This window comes from Juglans microcarpa x Juglans regia, chromosome 1D (assembly GCF_004785595.1).
Source record: "Juglans microcarpa x Juglans regia isolate MS1-56 chromosome 1D, Jm3101_v1.0, whole genome shotgun sequence".
Classification (NCBI taxonomy): Eukaryota; Viridiplantae; Streptophyta; class Magnoliopsida; order Fagales; family Juglandaceae; genus Juglans; species Juglans microcarpa x Juglans regia.
This window is the reverse complement of record NC_054594.1, coordinates 29,509,094-29,529,626: the sequence shown is the minus strand read 5'-3', so window position 1 is coordinate 29,529,626 and position 20,533 is coordinate 29,509,094. Positions and strand designations below refer to the sequence as shown.

Genomic DNA, 20,533 nt, shown 5'->3' with positions numbered 1-20,533 from the left:
CGGATTCTGCGTCGTCCTTCCTACCACCTATTACTCGTCCTGCATTGTTTTGTTTTTTCACAAAAATATTAGTTTTGTCTCTCTATTTTTATCATTTTGTGTGTTTTTGTGTTTAATAGATATGTGAGTCTGTGTTTTTTTTTTATCTGTATTTTTGTGGAGTTTTGTGGGGGTGTTGTGTTCTGTTTTGGGAGGTTTGTGGGATTTTGGGAGGTATTTTATTATGTTTTGTGGAGCATTTTATTTTGTTTTGTGGGGTTTTTTGTTCTATGGGAGTTTTGTGGGATTTTGTAGGACTTTTTGTTCTGTTTTGTGGGAGTGTTGTATTCTATTTTGGGGGTTTGTGGGGTTTATTTGTTCTGTTTTGTGTTATTTTTTACACAGAGAAAGGCACGAGGCTACCTAGCTAGCTAGCTTATGTCTTTAATTGGTGAAATCTTGTGAAGGTTTTTTTTTTTTTGGGAAACTGCTAGGAATCACCTATTGGTTGGTTTATCAATTATTGGGGTTGGAGAAAAAAAAGTACAATATACAATAAAAGACAAATAATAAACAGAAAGAAAATAAACCCCATGAAGTTTGGTTGACCTTGGATGCATGGCGAGGGGTGGGGTAGGGTTGGGATAAGTGTTTGTTGTTTGTACAAAATAGGTTAATGGTATATTTTCTGAATTTTCTCTTTGGTTGCTTTTCGTGAGAAAATGAATGACAATCATGATTTTGATTGATCCATCTATCATTTCAGTGCTGTGGCCTCTATGATTTTAACATCTTCCTACACTTTATGTTTGCGTGTGCAGTTGAAGAGGTGAATATTAGTCACCTGTAATCAAATTTGAGTTAAATAGCGTGATGGGCGATGGAGAATATAAAAGGTCACCCATGCCTTTGACATCGATTTCACCAAATCAGGTATGATACACATTATTAGTTGAAAATGTTGTTAATATTTTACATTACAACATTAAGTTAATGCATTTTTTACACTTTGTTATAAGGATACCATGATTCGCTAATTCCACACCGCCCGCCATATATGCTACCATAAAATACATATCCAAATTCATATTCATATTCATATTCTTGAAGTAGCTAGGTAGACATATTTTTTTTTTATTAAATATTTTTTAGTTGCATGCTCTATAATGGGGTCTTTCTAACACAGTTGGTAATTGCAGCAACTGCAATTCCACCATTTCGACCAACTATGCCTAACCCTCATTCGAGTAATCCGGAGGATTTGAGACTTGTTGAAGATATGATAAAGGTAGGTAGTATGTTTTTATGTTCAAGAAATGTTTTCTTGTACATGCGTGCATCCGATTTGTTCTAACCTAGTGGGTATTTGCAGCATCCAACGATGCCACCATGCGGACCAACTATGCCCTACCCACACTGCCCAAATCATTCATCAACTATGATAGTTAGTGCTGAAAGTGAAAAGCATGTTGGAGATATGTCACAACTGAACGATCAATATTTTTGTCATATTCTTTTAGCCGAGCCGGATGCGGAGGGGACAAATGAAGTATCACAAGATGATGAAAGAGTTGAGCCTCCAAAATTTGGGATGATGTTTACAACTGATAAAGATGTTTTAGTCTATTACAAACGATATGTGAAGCAAGAGGGCTTCAGTGTTATCACAAAAAGGACGAAGGGAGAGGTAGATGAGAGTGCGAAGTATGTAACGATTGGATGTGCACGTGGTGGTAGGTACTATCCTAGCCACAACAATTTATCAAAGCCACGACCAACAATTAAAATGGATTGTAAGGCGAAGATAAATGCTCACTTGGCGAATGGGGGTATGGATCTTGACCACCGTTGATCTTGTACATAATCACGATACTATGAGCCCACAAAAGTCTAGATTTTTTAGATCTCACAAATATTTAGATGAATATAATCAGAGGATGCTCGACTTGAATGACAGAGCGAGTATTAGGATGAATAAGGATTTTCAAGCACTTGTGACTGATGCTGGGGGGGGGGGTTTGAGAAGTTAGAATTACAAGAGAAAGATTGTCAGAATTTTATTGAGAAAGCTAGACATTTGAGACTAGGTAAAAGAGGTCGTGAAGTATTGAATGACTACTATAAGAGAATGAGGGTGATGAATGATGGCTTTGTGTCAATCATGGATGTGGGTGATGAATTTAGAGTCAGGAATGTGTTCTGCACTGACGCACGAAGTCGAGTGGCATACGAGTATTTTGGATATGCGATCACGTTCGATATGATGTACCTCACAAATAGGTGCGGGATGCCGTTTGCTCCCTTCGTTGGTGTCAACCATCATGGACAATCCATACTATTAGGGGCAGGTTTGATTCCAAGCGAGGATACAAGTACTTTTGTTTGGTTGTTTGAAGCATGGCTAGAGTGATGAATGGACGGGCACTTAAAGCAACCATAACAGACCAAGATCGGGCAATGAAGAATGCTATTGTCATTGTTTTCCCGAATAGCCGCCATAGATATTGTGTGGCATATTATGCGGAAACTGCCTGAGAAATTTGGATCACACGTGGCATACGATACAAGGTTGAAGACTACTATTCAAAGTGTACTCTATGATACACAGAGTTGCAAAGAATTTGAGAAGTGGGGCAATTAGTTCATAAGTATAACCCTACTGATAATGCATAGTTGCAGGGGTTGTATAACGAGAGGTCATTTTGGATACCAGTTTACTTGAAGGATGTATTCTGGGCTAGTATGAGCACTACACGGCAGTCTGAGAGCATGAATGCATTTTGTGACGGGTTTGTGCATTCCGTCATGACACTAAAGGAATTTGTCCATCAGTTTGACAATGCTTTAAGGAAGAAGGTGAAGGTGGAGACGACTGCTGATTTCCATTCTTGCAACCAAATGATACGATGTGTGTCCTCATTCAAGATTGAGAAGCAGTTTCAATCATTGTACACGAATGCAAAATTTAAAGAGGTCCAACGAGAGGTTTGGGGGATGATTATGTGTAACCCTGCACTCGTTAGTACACAAGGTTGCATTTCCACATTTGATGTTTTCAAAGAAATTTCCACCTCCGATGAACATGTAAAAATTGTCAAGTTTTCAGTTTATTATAATGAAGATGAGTGCGAAGTTAAATGCACATGTGCCCTATTTGAGATGAGAGGGATTGTTTATAAGCATGCATTTAGAGTCTGCTGGATGAAGTACATCCATGAGCTGCCAGAGAAATATGTATTGGATTGATAGAGAAAAGACTTAAAGAGGAGATACACATTGGTGAAGAGTAGCTATGATGACTTGAGGGCCAATGTAGATGCATGACGGTATGACCTTGTGGTTAAAAGATGTCTGAGATTGGTGATGCGTGTATCCCCAAGTGATGAACATGTGAATGCATTCTTACACCATTTGGATGACTTTGAGCACAAGTTTGCAAGATTACAACTTGAGTCCGATTCAACCAAGGTAAAAGAGAACACAGTCGCAGACAATGATAAGAAAATATTAATCCCTCATGTAGTTCGGGGGAAAAGGAAGCCGCCAACAAAAAGAAAGGTACCGCCAATGGAGAAGGCTATAACGAAGAGAAAAAACAAAAAAGTATTATGTTTTATTTATGTACTTTGTGTAAATATTAGTTTATCTACATGTTACTTTCTGACGATAAATTTTTTTGTCAATTTAGACTCGCAGGAAAATCTTTGACGACAAAGTACAATATAGTGACCCCCCCGAATCACAAGTAGGTGGTAGTCTTGACGAGACTATTATCCCAACCCAATGTAGTACTCTATCACAACCAACGCCATCGTGCATGCCCCATGGGAGGTAGTGCAAAACACTGGTCGTGTTTTTTTAGCAACAATTAGTTTAGATGGATTACTAGAAGGGGTGTTTGTAAATAGTTGAATAGGGTATGGAAAAATATTTTTGGTGTGGTTTCCATTCTAGAAGGGGTGTGAAAATGATTATAAAATGATTGAATGGGGTATGCAAATTATTTTTGTTGTGACTTACTAGAGCTGGTATGGAAATGATTGTAAAAAAAAATTGTTGTAAATTTTGTTTTGAACTGGTATGGGAAATATTGTAAATATTTTTTAGTTGATCATATATGAAAATTGTAAATACAAGTTATGGTGCAGTGGTAGTGTGTGTAATGGAATTCCTCCAAGTTATGGTGCAGTGGTAATTTTTTTGTTGTAGTTTTTATCACATTTTCTCTTACACATTAATATTTCTATTAGCAAAGTGGAGCCTAAAAAAATATCTAATGTTGCGGGATTTGTTATTGTAACCCCTATGTTTCCATCTGGTATGGGTTTGCCATGAGAGGGTGATGTAAATAAAACTCTGAAATGAAGAACTCAATTATTATTTGACTTTTCTTGAACAATACCTAAAGTATATTGAATGTATTGATGATATATTTTAATTGTTTTCTCATTTAATTGTTGTGTACAATTCTTAACTTGTTTTTAAAAAAGAGAAGGAAAACATTATAGCAAAGGAAGCTTCAATTTTCAACATGCATCACTTAATTGAATTTGAGAAGTTGGCAGTCTAGTAGTATTTTGCATGTGCAGATTTTGCTGCCATGTTTAGTGCAGTAAAGCCAAGATTTCTACAAGTATTTAGCGCCTTTTTTTGCACTATGAACAGTAATGAACAGATTGAGAAGATTGAACAGAACTACATTTTCATAGATTTCTGCAAGGCTACGTTTTAACAACATCATCCTTCGTGTACTTTAGAAATGATCTATTTGCTATCCACAGCTACATTTTCAAAATAGATTAGATTACACTTAATACTATCCACGGAACTATCCACAACTACATTTTCAGTACAGATTAGATTACATTTAAAACTATCCTCATACATTCTTCAGTTCGATTCAACCAAAAACTATTACAAGAGATATGATCTAGTAGAAATATAACAATTTCCAAGCACCCCTATTCTCTACGATCTACCTTTGAAGTTTCTGTTCTTGCTTATGAATCTCTTTCTCTCTCTATTAGTTTATCTTTAGTTTTTTTAACTTCATACTCGCGTAGCAATAAATCATCCTCCCTCTTCCGAACAACATTCTTTCTTTAAAATATTTCCCTCTACTAAGTGCAATATATCTGCCCATATAAAAAATTTACATCTTGCATCTCCCTGCATAGAATTCAAAATTTTCAAGTTTCAAATATAATGCCTTGCCTAATAAACAGTCACAAAAATGGCTAACAAAAATGCTAACAAATATGCCAATCTTGTACACAATGTTTTGCCTAATAATATGCTAACAAAACTGCCAACAATATGCAATGGCTAACAATATGCTAAAAAATTCTAATACATTATATTTCTGCACATCCACACAACTTAAGCACAAAAAGAAAAAAGAAAAAAGAAAAAAAAAAAACTTAGCCAAAATCTACACAACCAAACTGTCCTTATGAACCTTTCCTTACAATACACAACCAAACACTGTTGCCAATACTAATCCTATTACAACCAGAAACAAAAGAAACAATACACAACCAAACACTACTGCCAATACACTTCTACAAACATCACAACAGAAACAAAAGAAGGTCCATTCAACGCAGCAACTCCATTCCATCCATCCATTCAACACAACATTCATTCATTGCATTTTCCACATTACAAAAATTTCCCAACCAGGTTCATAACAACTTCACAATTAGTTTACTACAATAAACTTAGACAAAATCTACAAAACACAGTATTTAATGCAACAACTCCATTCAACTCAACAATTCCATTCAACTCCGCAACTCCATTCCATCTATCCATTCAACACAACATTTATTCATTACATTCATTACATTTTCCACATTACAACAATTTCCCAAACAGGTTCATAACAACTTCACAATCAGTGTACTACAATAAACTTAGACAAAATCTACAAAAACAGTGAACATTCGTACACAAAAAAAATTACCTCAACCGATAATTTTCTCCATCATTTCCTCAATCGGACACCAAAATGTAAAAAAAAAAAAGAAGAGAGAGAGAGAGAGAAATACAGAGAAAAAAATGACCAAAACCCATAGAGAGGGCGAGAGATTGAGACAGACAGAGAGGGACTCACCATAGCACCGAATCTATGTCTGCGATGTTTCAGGGGTGACGGGTTTCAGGGGTGCTAGCTGGGTGAGATGGGTTGCAGGAGAGAGGTCGTGGGCGAGAGAGAAGAAGAAGGGTTGAGGGAGAGGTTAGAGTGAGAGAATGGGTGAGGTCTGGTTGGGAAATTTTGCAGAGAGACCTGGGCGAAGCCACGAAAGTCCCGATTCTGAGAAGAAGAAGAGAAGAAGAAGGGTTGGAGAGAAGAGAGAGGCCTGGGCGTCGAGTCTGAGAACACAATGGAAGAAGGGTTGAGGGCATCGAGTCTGAGAAGAAAAAGAAGAAGGTAGAAGGGTTTGAGAAATGAAAGAGGTCGGGGGAGAGAATTGAGTGGAAGAACCGATGGATGGGGGAACCGGGTTTGCCACGTGTGGGTGGTGTGTGTTAATGAACCGGGGGTTGAATGGTTTTTTCCCTTGGAAATAGGGCTGTCAATCATGTCAGGTTATTTGGGCTCGTGTCAATTTCAAGTCAAGCTGGACCCAATATAAATAACTAACGAGTCAAACCCCTCGAATTGAATGTGGCACGATTATTTAACGGGTTATCCCTACACTACTTGTTTTTTTAAAAAAAGTATTGACAATATTTTCATCATTGCTACTTACTAGTATTATACAAAAAGACAAAGGCTGTACAAGAAGAATTTAACAAAATATTTAAAGCAGAAGCTATATTTTTCAATTTAAGATTCAAATTTCTAGTTAAAATTACATGGTGGGTCAATCGTGTCACGGGTTAACCTGATAGACTATCAACCTAAATAACTTGAAATGATCCGAATGACCATTTCCTTTGGACTAATCAAGCTAATTGGGTCAACCCGTGAATCCGTGGATTAACCTGACATGGCCCGATTAACAATCGGGTCAAACTTGAGTCAAACCAAATTGAACAAAATTCGATTATTACATGTTGGTTATGTCAAAAATTGACAACCTCACTTGGAAGTGGGGTTCACTATAACCTTGCATTCAGCCACTACATTCACAAAGATTTTAATTATAAACAAATTATAGAACAATTAAAAAAGACATAATAATTTCTACTTTAATTATTTCACGTTCATTTTTTTATCTAACTGCTTTCTGTATCTACTAGTTGCACATAATAGATTCATTTCATTACTCTCTACTTTCTCTTTTAGTTATGATTTCAAAAATAATAATTTCATGTACTAGTTAGAGTCAAATGTGATAAGAGTGTTCATGCTAGAGAAAATTACTAGTATTTTCGTCAATTATACAAATGATTACTCTATATTTAGCTATTTATGAATCGTTCACCAAACTCATAAGCCTGATCTAAAAGCTAGAACAAATATGGGGATGTCACATCTTCCTAGTCAACGCTGGCAGATAACTTAATAATTTAGAGAACCCTTCCACGAAGCTTCTATTGTAATCGACTAGTCCCAAGAAATTTCTAACCTCGTGTATCGTGGTAGGACGTTGCCAATCTACCACTGTTTCAATCTTGCTTGAGTCCATTGTGACTATTTCTTTGGATAGCACATGACCAAGAAATTTAACTTCCTCTAGTCAAAACTCAAACTTGTTGAGTTTAGTGAATAGATGTTGTTCCTTGAGCTTTCCTAACACCATCCTCAGGTGGTTCTCATGATTCTCAACATTCTTAGAATATACTAGAATATTATCTATGAACACCACCACAAACATATCCAAGAATGGCATGAACACCCTGTTCATAATATCCATGAATGCTTCAGGGGTATTGGTTAACTCAAATGGCATCACTATAAACTCAAAATGGCCATACCTCTTTCAAAATGTTGTTTTTGGTATGTCGTCATCCTTAATCCTCAACTGGTAATAACCGGATCTAAGATCACTATTAGAAAATTCCACATGTCCTTGCAATTGGTCAAACAAGTTATCTATCCTTAGTATGGGGTATCTATTCTTTATAGTCATCTTATTCAACTCCCGATAATCTATGCACATACTAAGGGTCTCATTCTTCTTTCTAACAAACAACACTGGCTCCCCAAGGCGATGTACTCGGCCTAATGAACTCATTTGTTAACAATTCCTGCAATTGACTCTTCAACTCTTTCAACTTAATTGGGTTCATCCTATATGGTGTCTTATATACTGGAATTGTCCTAGGTTCCAACTTGATAAAAAAAAAAAACTCAACTTTTCTAGGAGGTGGTAATCCTAGTAATTCTCCGAACACTTCTGGGAACTCCCTTACTACTACTGGTATACTTTATACCTCCTTAGGCTCTTTCTCCTTAAACACCAAATGCACTAAATATGCTTAAGCCTTTTTTACAATCATTCTTAGCATTGTTCGTAATTTACTTAGGGGTTGCAATTCGTGTGTGAAGCCCAAATTCTGAAGTTTAAGTGGGTATTTCTTTTTAGTGTGTGTGAGTGTGTGCAGCGGGCCCAACTCTTGTGGGAGCCCATGTTGTAAATTTGAAGCCCAGTCCCTCACCCCTTGAAAAACGGCACCGTTTGATGTTTGAGGGCTAAAAACCCTAATTCCCTTATTTCCATCTTTTCTTCTCTCCCCCACCCATCTCTCTGTGTGCCACACCCTCATCCTCTACAACCCATGACCCTACAGCACTACCTATGCCCACCTTAAGCTTGCCTCCACATGTCAATCGATGCTCAACTCTCTCTACACCTTCCTGTCACTATTTGCTTCCCCAATCTGTGCCGCCCATCTCTCTCTGTCTCCCTGTCATTTTTTATTCATGAACCTACGCACTGCCGCTGTGCTCCAGCCGATTTTGTGCCATACGTTGTAAGGCTTGGACCCTTTTCCATCGCCTCACCCACCGTCCAACGTCCCCAATCATAGCCGAGGGCTGCTTTTGTCGTGGATAGGCCTCTCGACCTATAAATAGGTCGAGCCTCCACCCCTCTCGAACCCATCCATCCATAGCCCTTCTCTACATCTCAGTCTTAGCTTTTGCCTCTCCAAATCTCTCGTTCTCCCTCTTGGCCTCCTTTCCTGTTCGTCTTAAAAATTTTCTCTTAGGGTTCCAATGCCGTCGTCGCTATGATCCCTGAAGGTCATCTGACCACCCACCACCTCCTCCTTATTTCACAGCCTCACCCTTTTCATATCCCATCTTTTGATTTTGGCTTTTCTCTCTCCAAGGGTTTTTGCCGCCACCAACCACTACGGGCTTCTCTCTTTCCGACCCTCTATTCTCACTAGATTTTTCCTTATCTCGTTCCTCATTCTGACACCACAGTCACAGCCCAGATCAGCCACTATTCACGATGCTCACCGCTGCCCTCCTTCGTTGTGCTCCTCCCCTTCGGACACCGCTATAGTAAGCCCTTCTACCTCTCGCCTTGCCATTTTTTTTCTGGCTTGAAATCAAATCTGAGTTTGAAATATGTTATTCTGTGCAGTGCATGTGCAAGCACACAAGCACTGATTTTTAGGAACAACCACGATTGGCAACATAGGACTCAGCACGCTGCGATCATCCATAAATTTTACCTTCGCAATAGTAAGTGGTCCTCGAGCTAAACTTTAAAATGCTCATTGTTGGAAGATTTGTGAATATCTGTTGTGCAGTCTTGTTGGGAAATGTAGAGCCGAGGTCGTGGTTGTGAAGCATTGGGAACAAATTGTAGTTAGAACATTTTATGAATTAGTGGGAACGAATGTAGTTGAGAAATTGCAAAATTGTGAATCTATGAAATTGTGTTATTTTGATTTAATTAATAATTATTGTCATGCCATGTCCATAGGGGAGACCATGTCATGCACCATGGTCTCCCCTATGGACTATCCGCACACTCTAGCTCCTTTCGTCACACTCTGGCTCCCTTCGTCACACTACGGGTAGCTAAAAAATCACTCTTTAATTGTGTTTATGCTCAAGTATAGAAAATTGGTGGTTTTGGTGTCAAAAAGATTATTCTTTGGGTGCGTGTGTATCACAACCCCAAACCAAAATAGGGCATTATCTTAGTGAAGCTCATCTGGTTACTTGGGAGTGTGTAAAACTGAGTGATATCTTTTGGGTTGTCGCCGAGCGACAAAAGGCTCGGGCGAGATGTTAAGGCTATCGGGTTGACTCCATTGCCTTTCTGCTGGCAGAGGCTAGAGGATGTATGGTCACGTATGCGTCAGGCGCGGAGTTGGGCATTGTTCGTTACAAAGTCACATGCACGGTCATTTCTCGTACTGTAACGAAGGGAGTCAGAGTGTGCAAATGGTCCTTAGGGGAGACAATGGTGCATACCTTAATCAAATGGTTATTTTTAGTAATAAAAACGTGATTTTCGAGTGCATAGTGTTTGGTGTGAAATTGGGAAATGTACTTGTGACTGTGTAAATTTGTAAACGTTATAATTCTTTGAATTTTCCATTTGTGCATGACTTCATATTTTTCTCACATACTTGTATTTTGGGTGCTAGTTTTGGTTTCACTTATTGAGATTTTGTAAAAATCTCACTGTGGTGTCTCCACCTACGGTTTCGCAAAATTGTAGACTGTGATGCAGAGAATGGTTATAAGCTTGGAGGTTCAGCTTCGCGCGAGAAGTGAAGACTTGGGGGCCCTTTTTCCCCTTTGTTAAGTGTTGATTAGTTGGTTTAATTTTAAATTGGATGACTATATTATTTAAATGCCAGAGTTTGGAAAACCTGTGGCTTATGGATATTTGTTTGGTGATGTAGTTTTAAATTTTTGGTACTGTTAGATTATGACTTTCCTTTATTTTTCTGTTGCAAATTAACTGCACACTATTTGTGATGCCCCTAACCTTCATTGGGGATGTAACAGATACTTAGAGTGATGGAAAATGCAACACAAGGTTATATATCCATATACATGACAGTTAATATGCAATGCATCCTACAAATGCAACTAACAATTTGCAATAATCGCAGCGAAAAGTAAGCGTGAAAATGAACTTATGCCAAAATAACTAAAACCATCCCAATAATATTGATTAAACCATAAGCTCAAATCATCAGGTAGCTTAATCTTAGTACAAAATACCAAGTTTCTAAAACAAATCTAAACCAGCTAATTTATGCACTCTATGGAATGAAGGGTCAGGTCTAGAAATATCAAAATAAGATCAAATCTCCTGTCGATGTCCAGTTCCTCCTCAATCCTCTTGATCCACTGGTCCATTGAGTCCATCTGCATCTACAATTTCTTTCATTTTGAATGAAATGATAGTAGGTCTACAAAGGATGAGATTTACTTGAAATCTCAATAAGTTAGACAACTAACGTACACAAAGATAGACTATGTATGAAGAATGATAAACATGAAATGCATGCAATGCAGAAAAACTGTATTCGTCTCTCATTCAGATTTCTCAAGAAAAAATGATTTTGATGCACATTTTCTTATAGAGAACATAATTTCACTTCCGTCATAAAAAACTTATTCTTTCATCACATAAAATCATAGAACTAACAAAATATATGATATCATCACAGTTCTCCATATGCAGTGTGAGTACCAGTCAGTGATCGTAGTACAACTCATGTTAAAACTATGTTTTCTGCAGACTTATTCTTAGTGCATTGGTATTTGGTAATATAACATAAAATTGTAAAAATCATAATATATACACCCACCAGCATTATGTGTCGTAACGTATGACTTCACTCCAGCGTTATTTAAAGAGAAACCATTCGAAGCCTTTTGACTATGCTTCATCAACCCGGAGGTTACCACTCTATATTTAATCACTATAGAATGGACATAAGAGTTCCACTAGGATACTTCTCCATCCTAGTCTTTAGGGTTGTGATAAAATAAGTTTTCATGCAATACTTTTAAAAGATAATTTTCATGATATGCATGTATTTGACACATTTCAAAAATGATAGTTGTATGCAAAAAGAAAAAAATGGAACATAAGTTATGACATTTCATGCTCAAAATGACAGTTATAAAATGAATGTGATATTTATTAATAAATCATAAATAATCATCAAAGTATAAGTTAGACAACAACTTACAGACTGTTGAATTTGGAAGTGAGGTCGTGGTTGTGATAAAGATTGTACTAAGTTAGAATCTATACTAGCTCAAGGAAAAATTAAATTTTCGAGATAAAGGAAAAATTACGAAAATACCCCTAAACTTCCAAATATTGCTACTAATGCAAATGCCCTCCAATCTCAACCAAAATTCATGGTCCTCATATCTTGCACATTCTAAGACTGTCTATGCCTTAGAAATTAAAGTGATCTTAGCCTTTTCATCCTCAATTCGTGGCATGCTCTCTAGTTGATGCCTATATGAAATTTTTTACTATTGATCTTCATGAATGCATGAATGACAAATCCTTCCAATAAAATATGATCACTATAAATCCTCAATGATGAAATAAAAGCTTAACTTTGAGCAAGTTCATCCCAATACTTAATCATGCCTAATAAAATCCTTAAATTCTAACTAAACCTCAAGTAATGCACGATATGACCTTTCTATCAATGACATGCTAGAATTAAATCATGTATTCTTCTTATCCCAATCAGAAGATTTTCTAAATGCTCATATTTCAAGCCTAAATAAAATAAGTAAATTTCCTCAAATGAAGCATGATTAAAAGTCAAACCATACATGCTTTGATGATAAACACAAGATAGAGATTAAAACCTATTATGGCATGTTTCTAACCTCAAACTAAACCTTTAAAAATTATTCTGACATACTTGAATCATAGCATGAATTATCAAGGCATGCCATATCTAGTATTTTCACCAGATATGGGTGGAGTGAAGTTTATGTAGGCTCCAAGGGGTGTGGGTGGCATTGGCAAGGTGGCCTCCCATTGGGGGGTTTGGGTGGTGGTGATGATGTCGCCTAGCCTAGATCCTCCTTGCGTGGTTGGCTCACTTGGTGATCATTGCACCTTAGAGTAGGCTGAAATGGCTATGGGGAGAGGGGCTTGCCGTGTGGTTGTGGTGAAATGGTGGTGCAATTAATGCAAAGGCTTAAGGGTTAGTGGTGCCATCGAGTATGGAAAATCACAAGGCAAAACTTTTTGTCTTATTCATTTGGACTACCTTCTTGGCATTTGTGGCTAGTTTAAAGCATACTTGAGTATCCTCTTTAGGTGGTAGACAGTGGGGATTGGGTGGTGAAGTGGTGATCAAATAAAATCAAATAAATGAGAAATTTTCATGGATGGTTGCCGAAAATTCAAGGGCATTTTCAGATTGGACAAAAATTTTGGGGTTTTACCTAGGATTTTCGAAAATCAAGCTTGGTAGGAAATTTCATGAATAAATTAAAGGGCCAATGACTGAAATGTCCTTGATAAAAATGGTATAAAAAATATTCGAGCTAGAGGCACATTAGTCCGTTGCACACAAAAGTACACGTGGGTGCCGATTGGTATGGTTTTAAGGTTTGACATGTCATTGCCCTAAATGACATATGTAAGGGTTTATCTAAAATTCTAATATGATCTAAGAGTAGTGGAAATGGATGACCAAACAAGGAAATTTTAGAACAAAAGGATGAGAAATGATAAAAATAAAAATCAAGCTTAAAACATGGTTTCAAGATCACTAATCATATGGTGATCGATCAATGCTCTTAACCAAGATTCTGAACTTAATTTAATTCTTTCTAAAGCTTTTAGGGTCATGGACTACTCTAATGAGCTAGTCTTCTAAATTAATCTATAGGGATAAATAGGCAGGATGTTACATCCTCCCCCCTTAAAACAAGATTTCGTCCTTGAACTCGGAGTCCTAGCAATCAAGACATACAACAAACACAAAGTCAAGCATGACTCACCAACTGTACTATGATGTTGGGCTCGATGGGGGTCTGTCAGGATCCTCATCAGAAACCTCGTCCTGTGAATGATAGTAATACTCATCGTCATCAGGATCATAAAAAGCATTAACATGCTCCTCATGAAATCTCCACTACCTAATCTTGTCACTCTCCAGCCAAGGATCTCCCTCCTCACGGAATCATGAGCAACTCAGTGAAGAGTCAAAAAGGTCTGACGAGTCGAGAGGTGGGGAGTCAAGACTAGGCAACTCCTACTCAGCCTAGCGCTGCTCAGCAGCTCAGCTTGACTATGGCTAATCAAGTATAGCCGGAGAGGTAATCCTAATATGTCATCTAAACCAAGACACTGTAGACTCATCCATCCACTTAATGGGATCAAGGGGCTGACGCTCCTTGTGCAGTCGTGGTCAAGGATGTAAGTCCTATGGTACTCCAATCTCTCCAGAGTCTCCCTCATATGCTCAAGCCATCTACGTCTCCTCTTAGCTATAAGTCTCCGAAGTCGACTGGGGGTCAAATATCCTCATTGTGCAACTCTGTTAGTTTCGGCCATGGCGTAACTGTAAATGATGAAAGAAGTTGCGGGTCATAAGATAGAAATGGAATGTATGCCATGCGTGCATGAATGGATGCAATGCCTTGATGATGTCATGCAAGTTCACAAGCCAAACAAATAAGGGTATTTGTTTCTCATATCGACTTCCTTCTCCCAAGTTGCTTCTTCGACATCGTGATTTCGCCACAGAACCTTAACTAGAGGAATTTTCTAATTCCGGAGTTTCTTATCCCTCCAATTTGTGATTTGAACAAGAATTTCTTCATAAGTTAGGTCGGGTTGGAGCAAAATATCCCTCGTATCTACAATTGTTGGTGTCTGTTTCTCAAAGCTCTTCTTGAGGGAACATACGTGGAAGATGTTGTGAATTCCCTAAAATTCAGTGGGAAGATCCAGTCCATAAGCAGCAGCTTCTACTTTTTTTAGTATCTCATAGGGTCTTACGTATCTTGCTTCCCCTTCTTCTCAAACCGAAATACTCCTTTCATGGGCGATACTTTAAGATAAACCTAATCGCCAACTCCAAACTCAAGGTTCCTTCCTCAACATTTAGTAAAGCTCTTTTGCTTATCTTAGGCAGCCTTCATCATTTCCTTTGTCAACTAGATTTGATCCTCCATTTCCTGAAAAATTTCAATACCAAGAATTTTTCCTTCTCATACTTCATCCTAGTACAAAGGAGATATGCATTTCCTTCCGTATAAAGCTTCATAAGGTACCATCTGGATGGTAGCCTGAAAACTATTATTGTATGCAAACTCCATGACTGGCAAGAGCTTTTTCCAATTGCCCTTTTCTAGTAATACACATGCCGTTAACATGTCTTACAATGTTTGAATTGTCCTCTCCGTTTTCCCATCAGTCTGAGGGGTGATAGGCACTACTAAATTTCAACTTGGTGCGTAAAGCGTCCTGAAGGGCTTACCAGAAACGAGAGGTGAAACACGTATCCTTACCAAATACAATCATTTTCAGAACTCCATGTAGTCGCACTATTTCTGATATAGAAAATCGAGTTAGTCGCTCTAACATGCCGGAATTCTTTACTGGTAGAAAATGAGTACTCTTAGTTAGGCGATCAACTGTAACCCAAATAGAATTATTTTTTGCTGAGGACCTTAGAAATCTGACTACAAAGTCCATAGATATATCCTCTCATTTCCATTCTGGGATTGGGAGTGGCTGCAATTCTCCAACGGGTCGTTGATGCTCAGTCTTAACTATTCTACAAACAGCGCATCTATCAAAATACTCCACTACATCTTTCTTTAAGCCTTCCCACCAAAAGTGTTTTTTTTAAATCCCGATACATCATTGTGCTTCCTAGATGAGCCGTGTATGGGGTTTGATGTGCTTCCCTTAGTATTTTATCCTTGATCTTTGGATCTGCTGGAATTACCTTCCAGTTTTGGTAATACAGCAACCCATCATCCCTAAAGGTGAATCCTTTTGGCCCTTCCTTCCTTTCTACTTTCTACCTAACTTCTGCCTATTTGGGATCTTTCATTTGCCGCTTTTTTACTTCTTCCCACATAACAGGTACAATCTCTTGTACTGTGGCGAGAGATGCGTCTGGATGAAGATCCTTAATCGGTAAGTTCCTCAAGTTGTGCAGAAGTGATCCTTCTTCCAAATCGATATCGTCATTCCTCAACTTTTGACTTAACGCATCGACTACTATGTTAGCCTTACCAAGGTGATACTTGATTTCACACCGGTAGTCGCTAATCGTTTCTAACCACATTCTCTGCCTCATATTTAAATTCTGCTGACTAAACAAGTATTTGAGGCTCTTGTAATCCATGTAGATCTCACAGGTTGCACCATACAAGTAGTGCCTCCAAATCTTTAAGAGTGGCACTATAGCCAACGAAAAATTGTCTCAAAGGATGTCCCGAATAGTGCATTTCACTTTTTCATTTTTCTTTTCTTTTCTTTCATGTATTTTTTTAATCATCATAAACATTTTCAAAAAAAAAATACAACATCATTAAAAAACATTTCCTTCATAATTAAGTCAAAATATAAAAATATAAAAATATAAAAACCTTTCGGGAGAAATGTTCAGGACTCATTTTCGGGATCCCAAGCATTTCTCAATCTTTAAAGCAAAAACTACGGTGGCTAGCTCCAAGTCATGAGTGGGGTAATTTTGTTCGCGATTCTTCAGTTGTCGTGAGGTGTAGGCAACAACTCACTCATCTTGCATAAGTAAGCATCCAAGTCCTAATTTGAATGCATCGCTAAATACAACGTAAGGCCTATGGGGTTCAGGAAGAGCTAATATTGGCGCGGTTGTGAGTCTTTCCTTAAGTTCCAAGAAACTCCACTCACACTTCTCTATCCAAATGTACTTAGTGATTTTCTTTGTTAGGGTAGTAAGGGGTCCTGATAGCTTGAAGAATCCCTTTATGAAACATCGATAGGAGCCTGCTAATCTTAGGAAACTTTGGATCTCATGCACACTAGTCGGAAGCTTCCAACCTACCACAACTTTGACCTTGCAAAGGTCAACTGATACTCCTTGACTTGAGATTATGTGACCTAAAAATTTCACCCCCTTAAGCCAACATTCACACTTACTAACTTTGGCGTACAACCTATGTTCTTTTAGCATTTCCAAAGCCAAACAGAGATGTGTATGTGCTCTCCTTCGCTCCTAGAGTAGATTAGTATGTTGTCAATGAATACGGCTGCAAAGCTATCTAGATAGGGTCTGAACACTCAGTTCATCGTATACATAAATGCAGCAGGGGCAATAGTTAGACCAAAGGGCATGACCAAAAATTCGTAGTGCCCATATCTAGTTCGAAACGCTGTTTTAGGAATATCATGTTACCTAATCTTGAGCTGATAATACCCAGACCTTTAGTCTATCTTTGAGAACACTGATGCTCCTTGTAATTAGTCTAATAGATCATTGATATGTGGTAATGGATACTTGTTCTTAGGGGGTAAAAATTAATTGGAAAACTGGAAAATCGGTTTGGATTGGCCCAAACCGGTGGAATCGGTCCGGTTTTGGATAGGTCCGGTTCGGGACCTGTTCCTTTAGTTCCAAAACTGGTCGAAACTGGTATGGTTCCAGTTCTACACTTTTTAGGACCGGACCGGACCGGTTCACTATATTATATATTTTAAATTAATTTTTTTAATATTATATATAATTTTTATAAATAATATATATAACAATATAAATTATAATTTTATATAATATAATGTTATTATAATTTATAACATAAAATTTTAATGTTAAACATGAAAATTTATTTGATCATATGCTTTAAACATAAAATATATATATTAATAACCTAATAAATTCTCAACATATTCATTTTCATAAATACATAATACATTAGTATATTAATTGCGTTTCGCTTTAATTAATTAGTATACATTAGTATACTAATGTATATTAATTCTATTTTATGTCCTAATACTAATACTAATAATATTAGTAATCTACTTTAAGTCTATATATAAAGAACTATATAAATCATTATAGTATTAGTAGTTATACTAATACTATATCACTATATGATACTATAGTGATATAGTTATATTGATAGTTATACTAATACTATTATATAGTTATACTAAATTAAAATCACTATAACAAATACTAATAAATAGTTATACTAATCGGTAATCACTATAACTTTAACTAATATTTATACTAATACTAATATTGTTATACTAAATCACTATAATATCACTATGACCATATATTATTATATAGTATTAATATCACTATTAGTATAGTATATAGTATTAATAATTTAGTACCAATGTATTATTATATAATATATAATATATATTCCATAATTTATAACATATGGTATTAGTATCACTATATCATTATAATATATATATATATATATATAATATATGTAGACGTAACACTACAATAATATAATATATAGTATTAGTATATATTAATATATTATAAGAGTTATAGCATAATATATGTATAATAGTATAGTTAACTTAATATGTTAGTATTAATATAATTATTATTATAGTATATAGTATTACTATTACTATTAGTATTGGTATAGTCTATAGTTATTTAATATTATATAGTTATTTAATAGTGATATATTTATATTGATAGTTATACTAATACTATTATATAGTTATACTAAATTAAAATCACTATAACTTTAACTAATATTTATACTAATACTAATATATAGTTATACTAATAATAATATTATTATATAGTCATACTAATCTCTGATTCACTACAATTAAATCACTATAACTATATATAATATTAATATCACTATTAGTATAGTATACAGTATTAGTAATAATTTAGTATCAATGTATTATTATGACCAAAGGCGTGTCCCAGATATAAAATAATAAGGTATTAGTAGAATATAATGTATTATTAAGAATTAAAGGCGGTAAGACCGGCCATATGCATGATAGCAAAGTAGGCAGGCGGTATAACCGACCATATGCATGAGGAAAATTAAAGAAAAGAGATATGAAATAAACTTCTTCATTAAAAATATAATACTTACAAGGAGATTAATTCTCAAAGGAGTTGGGAGCTGAAGAGATGAGGGAATGATGATTGAAGATTTACAAAGAGAGGAGGACAGGACTTGGACTGGAGAGGTTTGGGCGAGAGAGGAAGGGATATCAGATTAGAATTCTGAATGCCCTTCTTGCCTCGTGAACCCCCCTTATATAGACACTAAAACAGTAACTTTAATAATACATGAATAGTACCGGCCGTTATAATAACAGTATTAGCCGATGCTAAAGACAAACACAGTACCGGCCGACATTAAAGACAAGAACAGTGTCAGCCGACGCTAAAAACAAACATAGTACATAACACGTAATCTAGTACAGAATTATTTGTCGCTTTGCTGGGCAATAATCTGTCGCGAATAACTTTTTAGAGGGATAATATCTGCATGTCATGCTGGCTAGTCAGATAATAATTTTTTTGTAGTCACAAATTCTGAGGATCATAATTTGCTAATTCCAGTTCAAACGGGTCTTGAGAATCTATCAGTTGTACCGGATGGTAAGGTGAATAATTTTGAGAAGGAGATGCAGCTTGGTTGCCTTGAAATTGAGAGGCCTGTTGAGAAGGAGAGGCCTGATGGGCTGGTGATAATGCGGGTTGCTGTGGTGGAGTTAATCTGGGTTGTGCTTCTTCTTCATCGTCACTGTTTGATATTTGTGACATTACTTCAGCTAATTTTTTCAAATCCTTTTTGTTTGTAATGGATGCCAATTGTGCTTGGAATCTGCTTCGCTGGACTAGGACTTTCGGAGCTTTGGTAACTTTTGAAAACATCTTCAGTACATGATCATAATTGTATTTTTCCCACCATTTGATGGAAACTTGACGGGCTAGGAACATAATGGTTTTGAGAGAGGGATGAGGTTTGATAACGTATTCCCATTTCATAATCCAATTTAATTTTGTTTTGAGAAAGAAGAGCAAGAGGGGTGAGCAATGGTTTAATGCTGGTGGGCTGTCATTCTGTGAGATGAAATTTTGGAGACTTTCCTGAAGGGGAAGAGGAAGGAGAAGAGGTTCAGGTCCATAATATTCCCACTATAGTGAGAACCATTTCGGGAGTGTTTTAATTTCCTGTAGTTTATCAAAATGAAGGAACCATGAATGACGCAAATTTTTGTTTTGTTTTAAAAACATTTTTGTCCATACTTGCTGGTAATCGTAATAATCATAATAAGGAGGATCATAGGGATGAGAGAATTTTCTTGTCAAGTAGGGATTTTTTCCCCATTGTTCCAGGGTGAGAACTTGCTTAATAGTGACTTTATGAAAGGCAATAATTGGAGACGCTGGTGGAGAAGGTTGAGTTTGAAGGGAACAAGGAATTTCTGAGAGAATAATTGAGTCAGTATCTACTAATATAAATTCATAAAAATGCTGGGTTTTCTTAATGTTTTGTGGAACATAATGCCAGTCAGGTAGGAGAAAGGCATCAAGTAATTTCTGAGGGTCAGACAGACGTTGTATTTCAGATTCAATAGGAAAGACCGGATGCCAATGAGATTTGATAATAATAGGAGATGAA

General features: G+C 36.6%; 1 protein-coding gene and 1 long non-coding RNA gene across 2 annotated transcripts; one reads left to right on the top strand and one right to left on the bottom strand.

Annotated features, from left to right (window-relative positions):
• Positions 1-2,107: 2,107 nt before the first annotated feature.
• On the top strand, positions 2,108-3,225 carry LOC121246418 (protein FAR-RED ELONGATED HYPOCOTYL 3-like). The gene is made up of 3 exons (XM_041144574.1): positions 2,108-2,351; positions 2,472-2,569; positions 2,659-3,225. Exons 1-3 carry the CDS (start codon positions 2,108-2,110, stop codon positions 3,223-3,225), a joined length of 909 nt encoding a protein of 302 aa, XP_041000508.1.
• Positions 3,226-5,069: 1,844 nt separating this feature from the next.
• On the bottom strand, positions 5,070-14,048 carry LOC121250143. Its single transcript, XR_005937721.1, has 3 exons — positions 14,039-14,048; positions 7,209-7,210; positions 5,070-5,523 (listed from the first exon to the last, which is right to left on the bottom strand). It is a non-coding gene; the product is annotated as an uncharacterized LOC121250143 (long non-coding RNA).
• Positions 14,049-20,533: the final 6,485 nt, after the last annotated feature.

Coding starts and splice junctions, on each gene's coding strand:
- LOC121246418 (XM_041144574.1), top strand. CDS start 2,108: ATGAGGGTGATGAATGATGGCTTTGTGTCAATCATGGATGTGGGTGAT. Junction 2,352..2,471: donor GATTCCAAGCGAGGATACAA/GTACTTTTGTTT, acceptor TTTCCCGAATAG/CCGCCATAGATATTGTGTGG. Junction 2,570..2,658: donor TGAAGACTACTATTCAAAGT/GTACTCTATGAT, acceptor GCATAGTTGCAG/GGGTTGTATAACGAGAGGTC.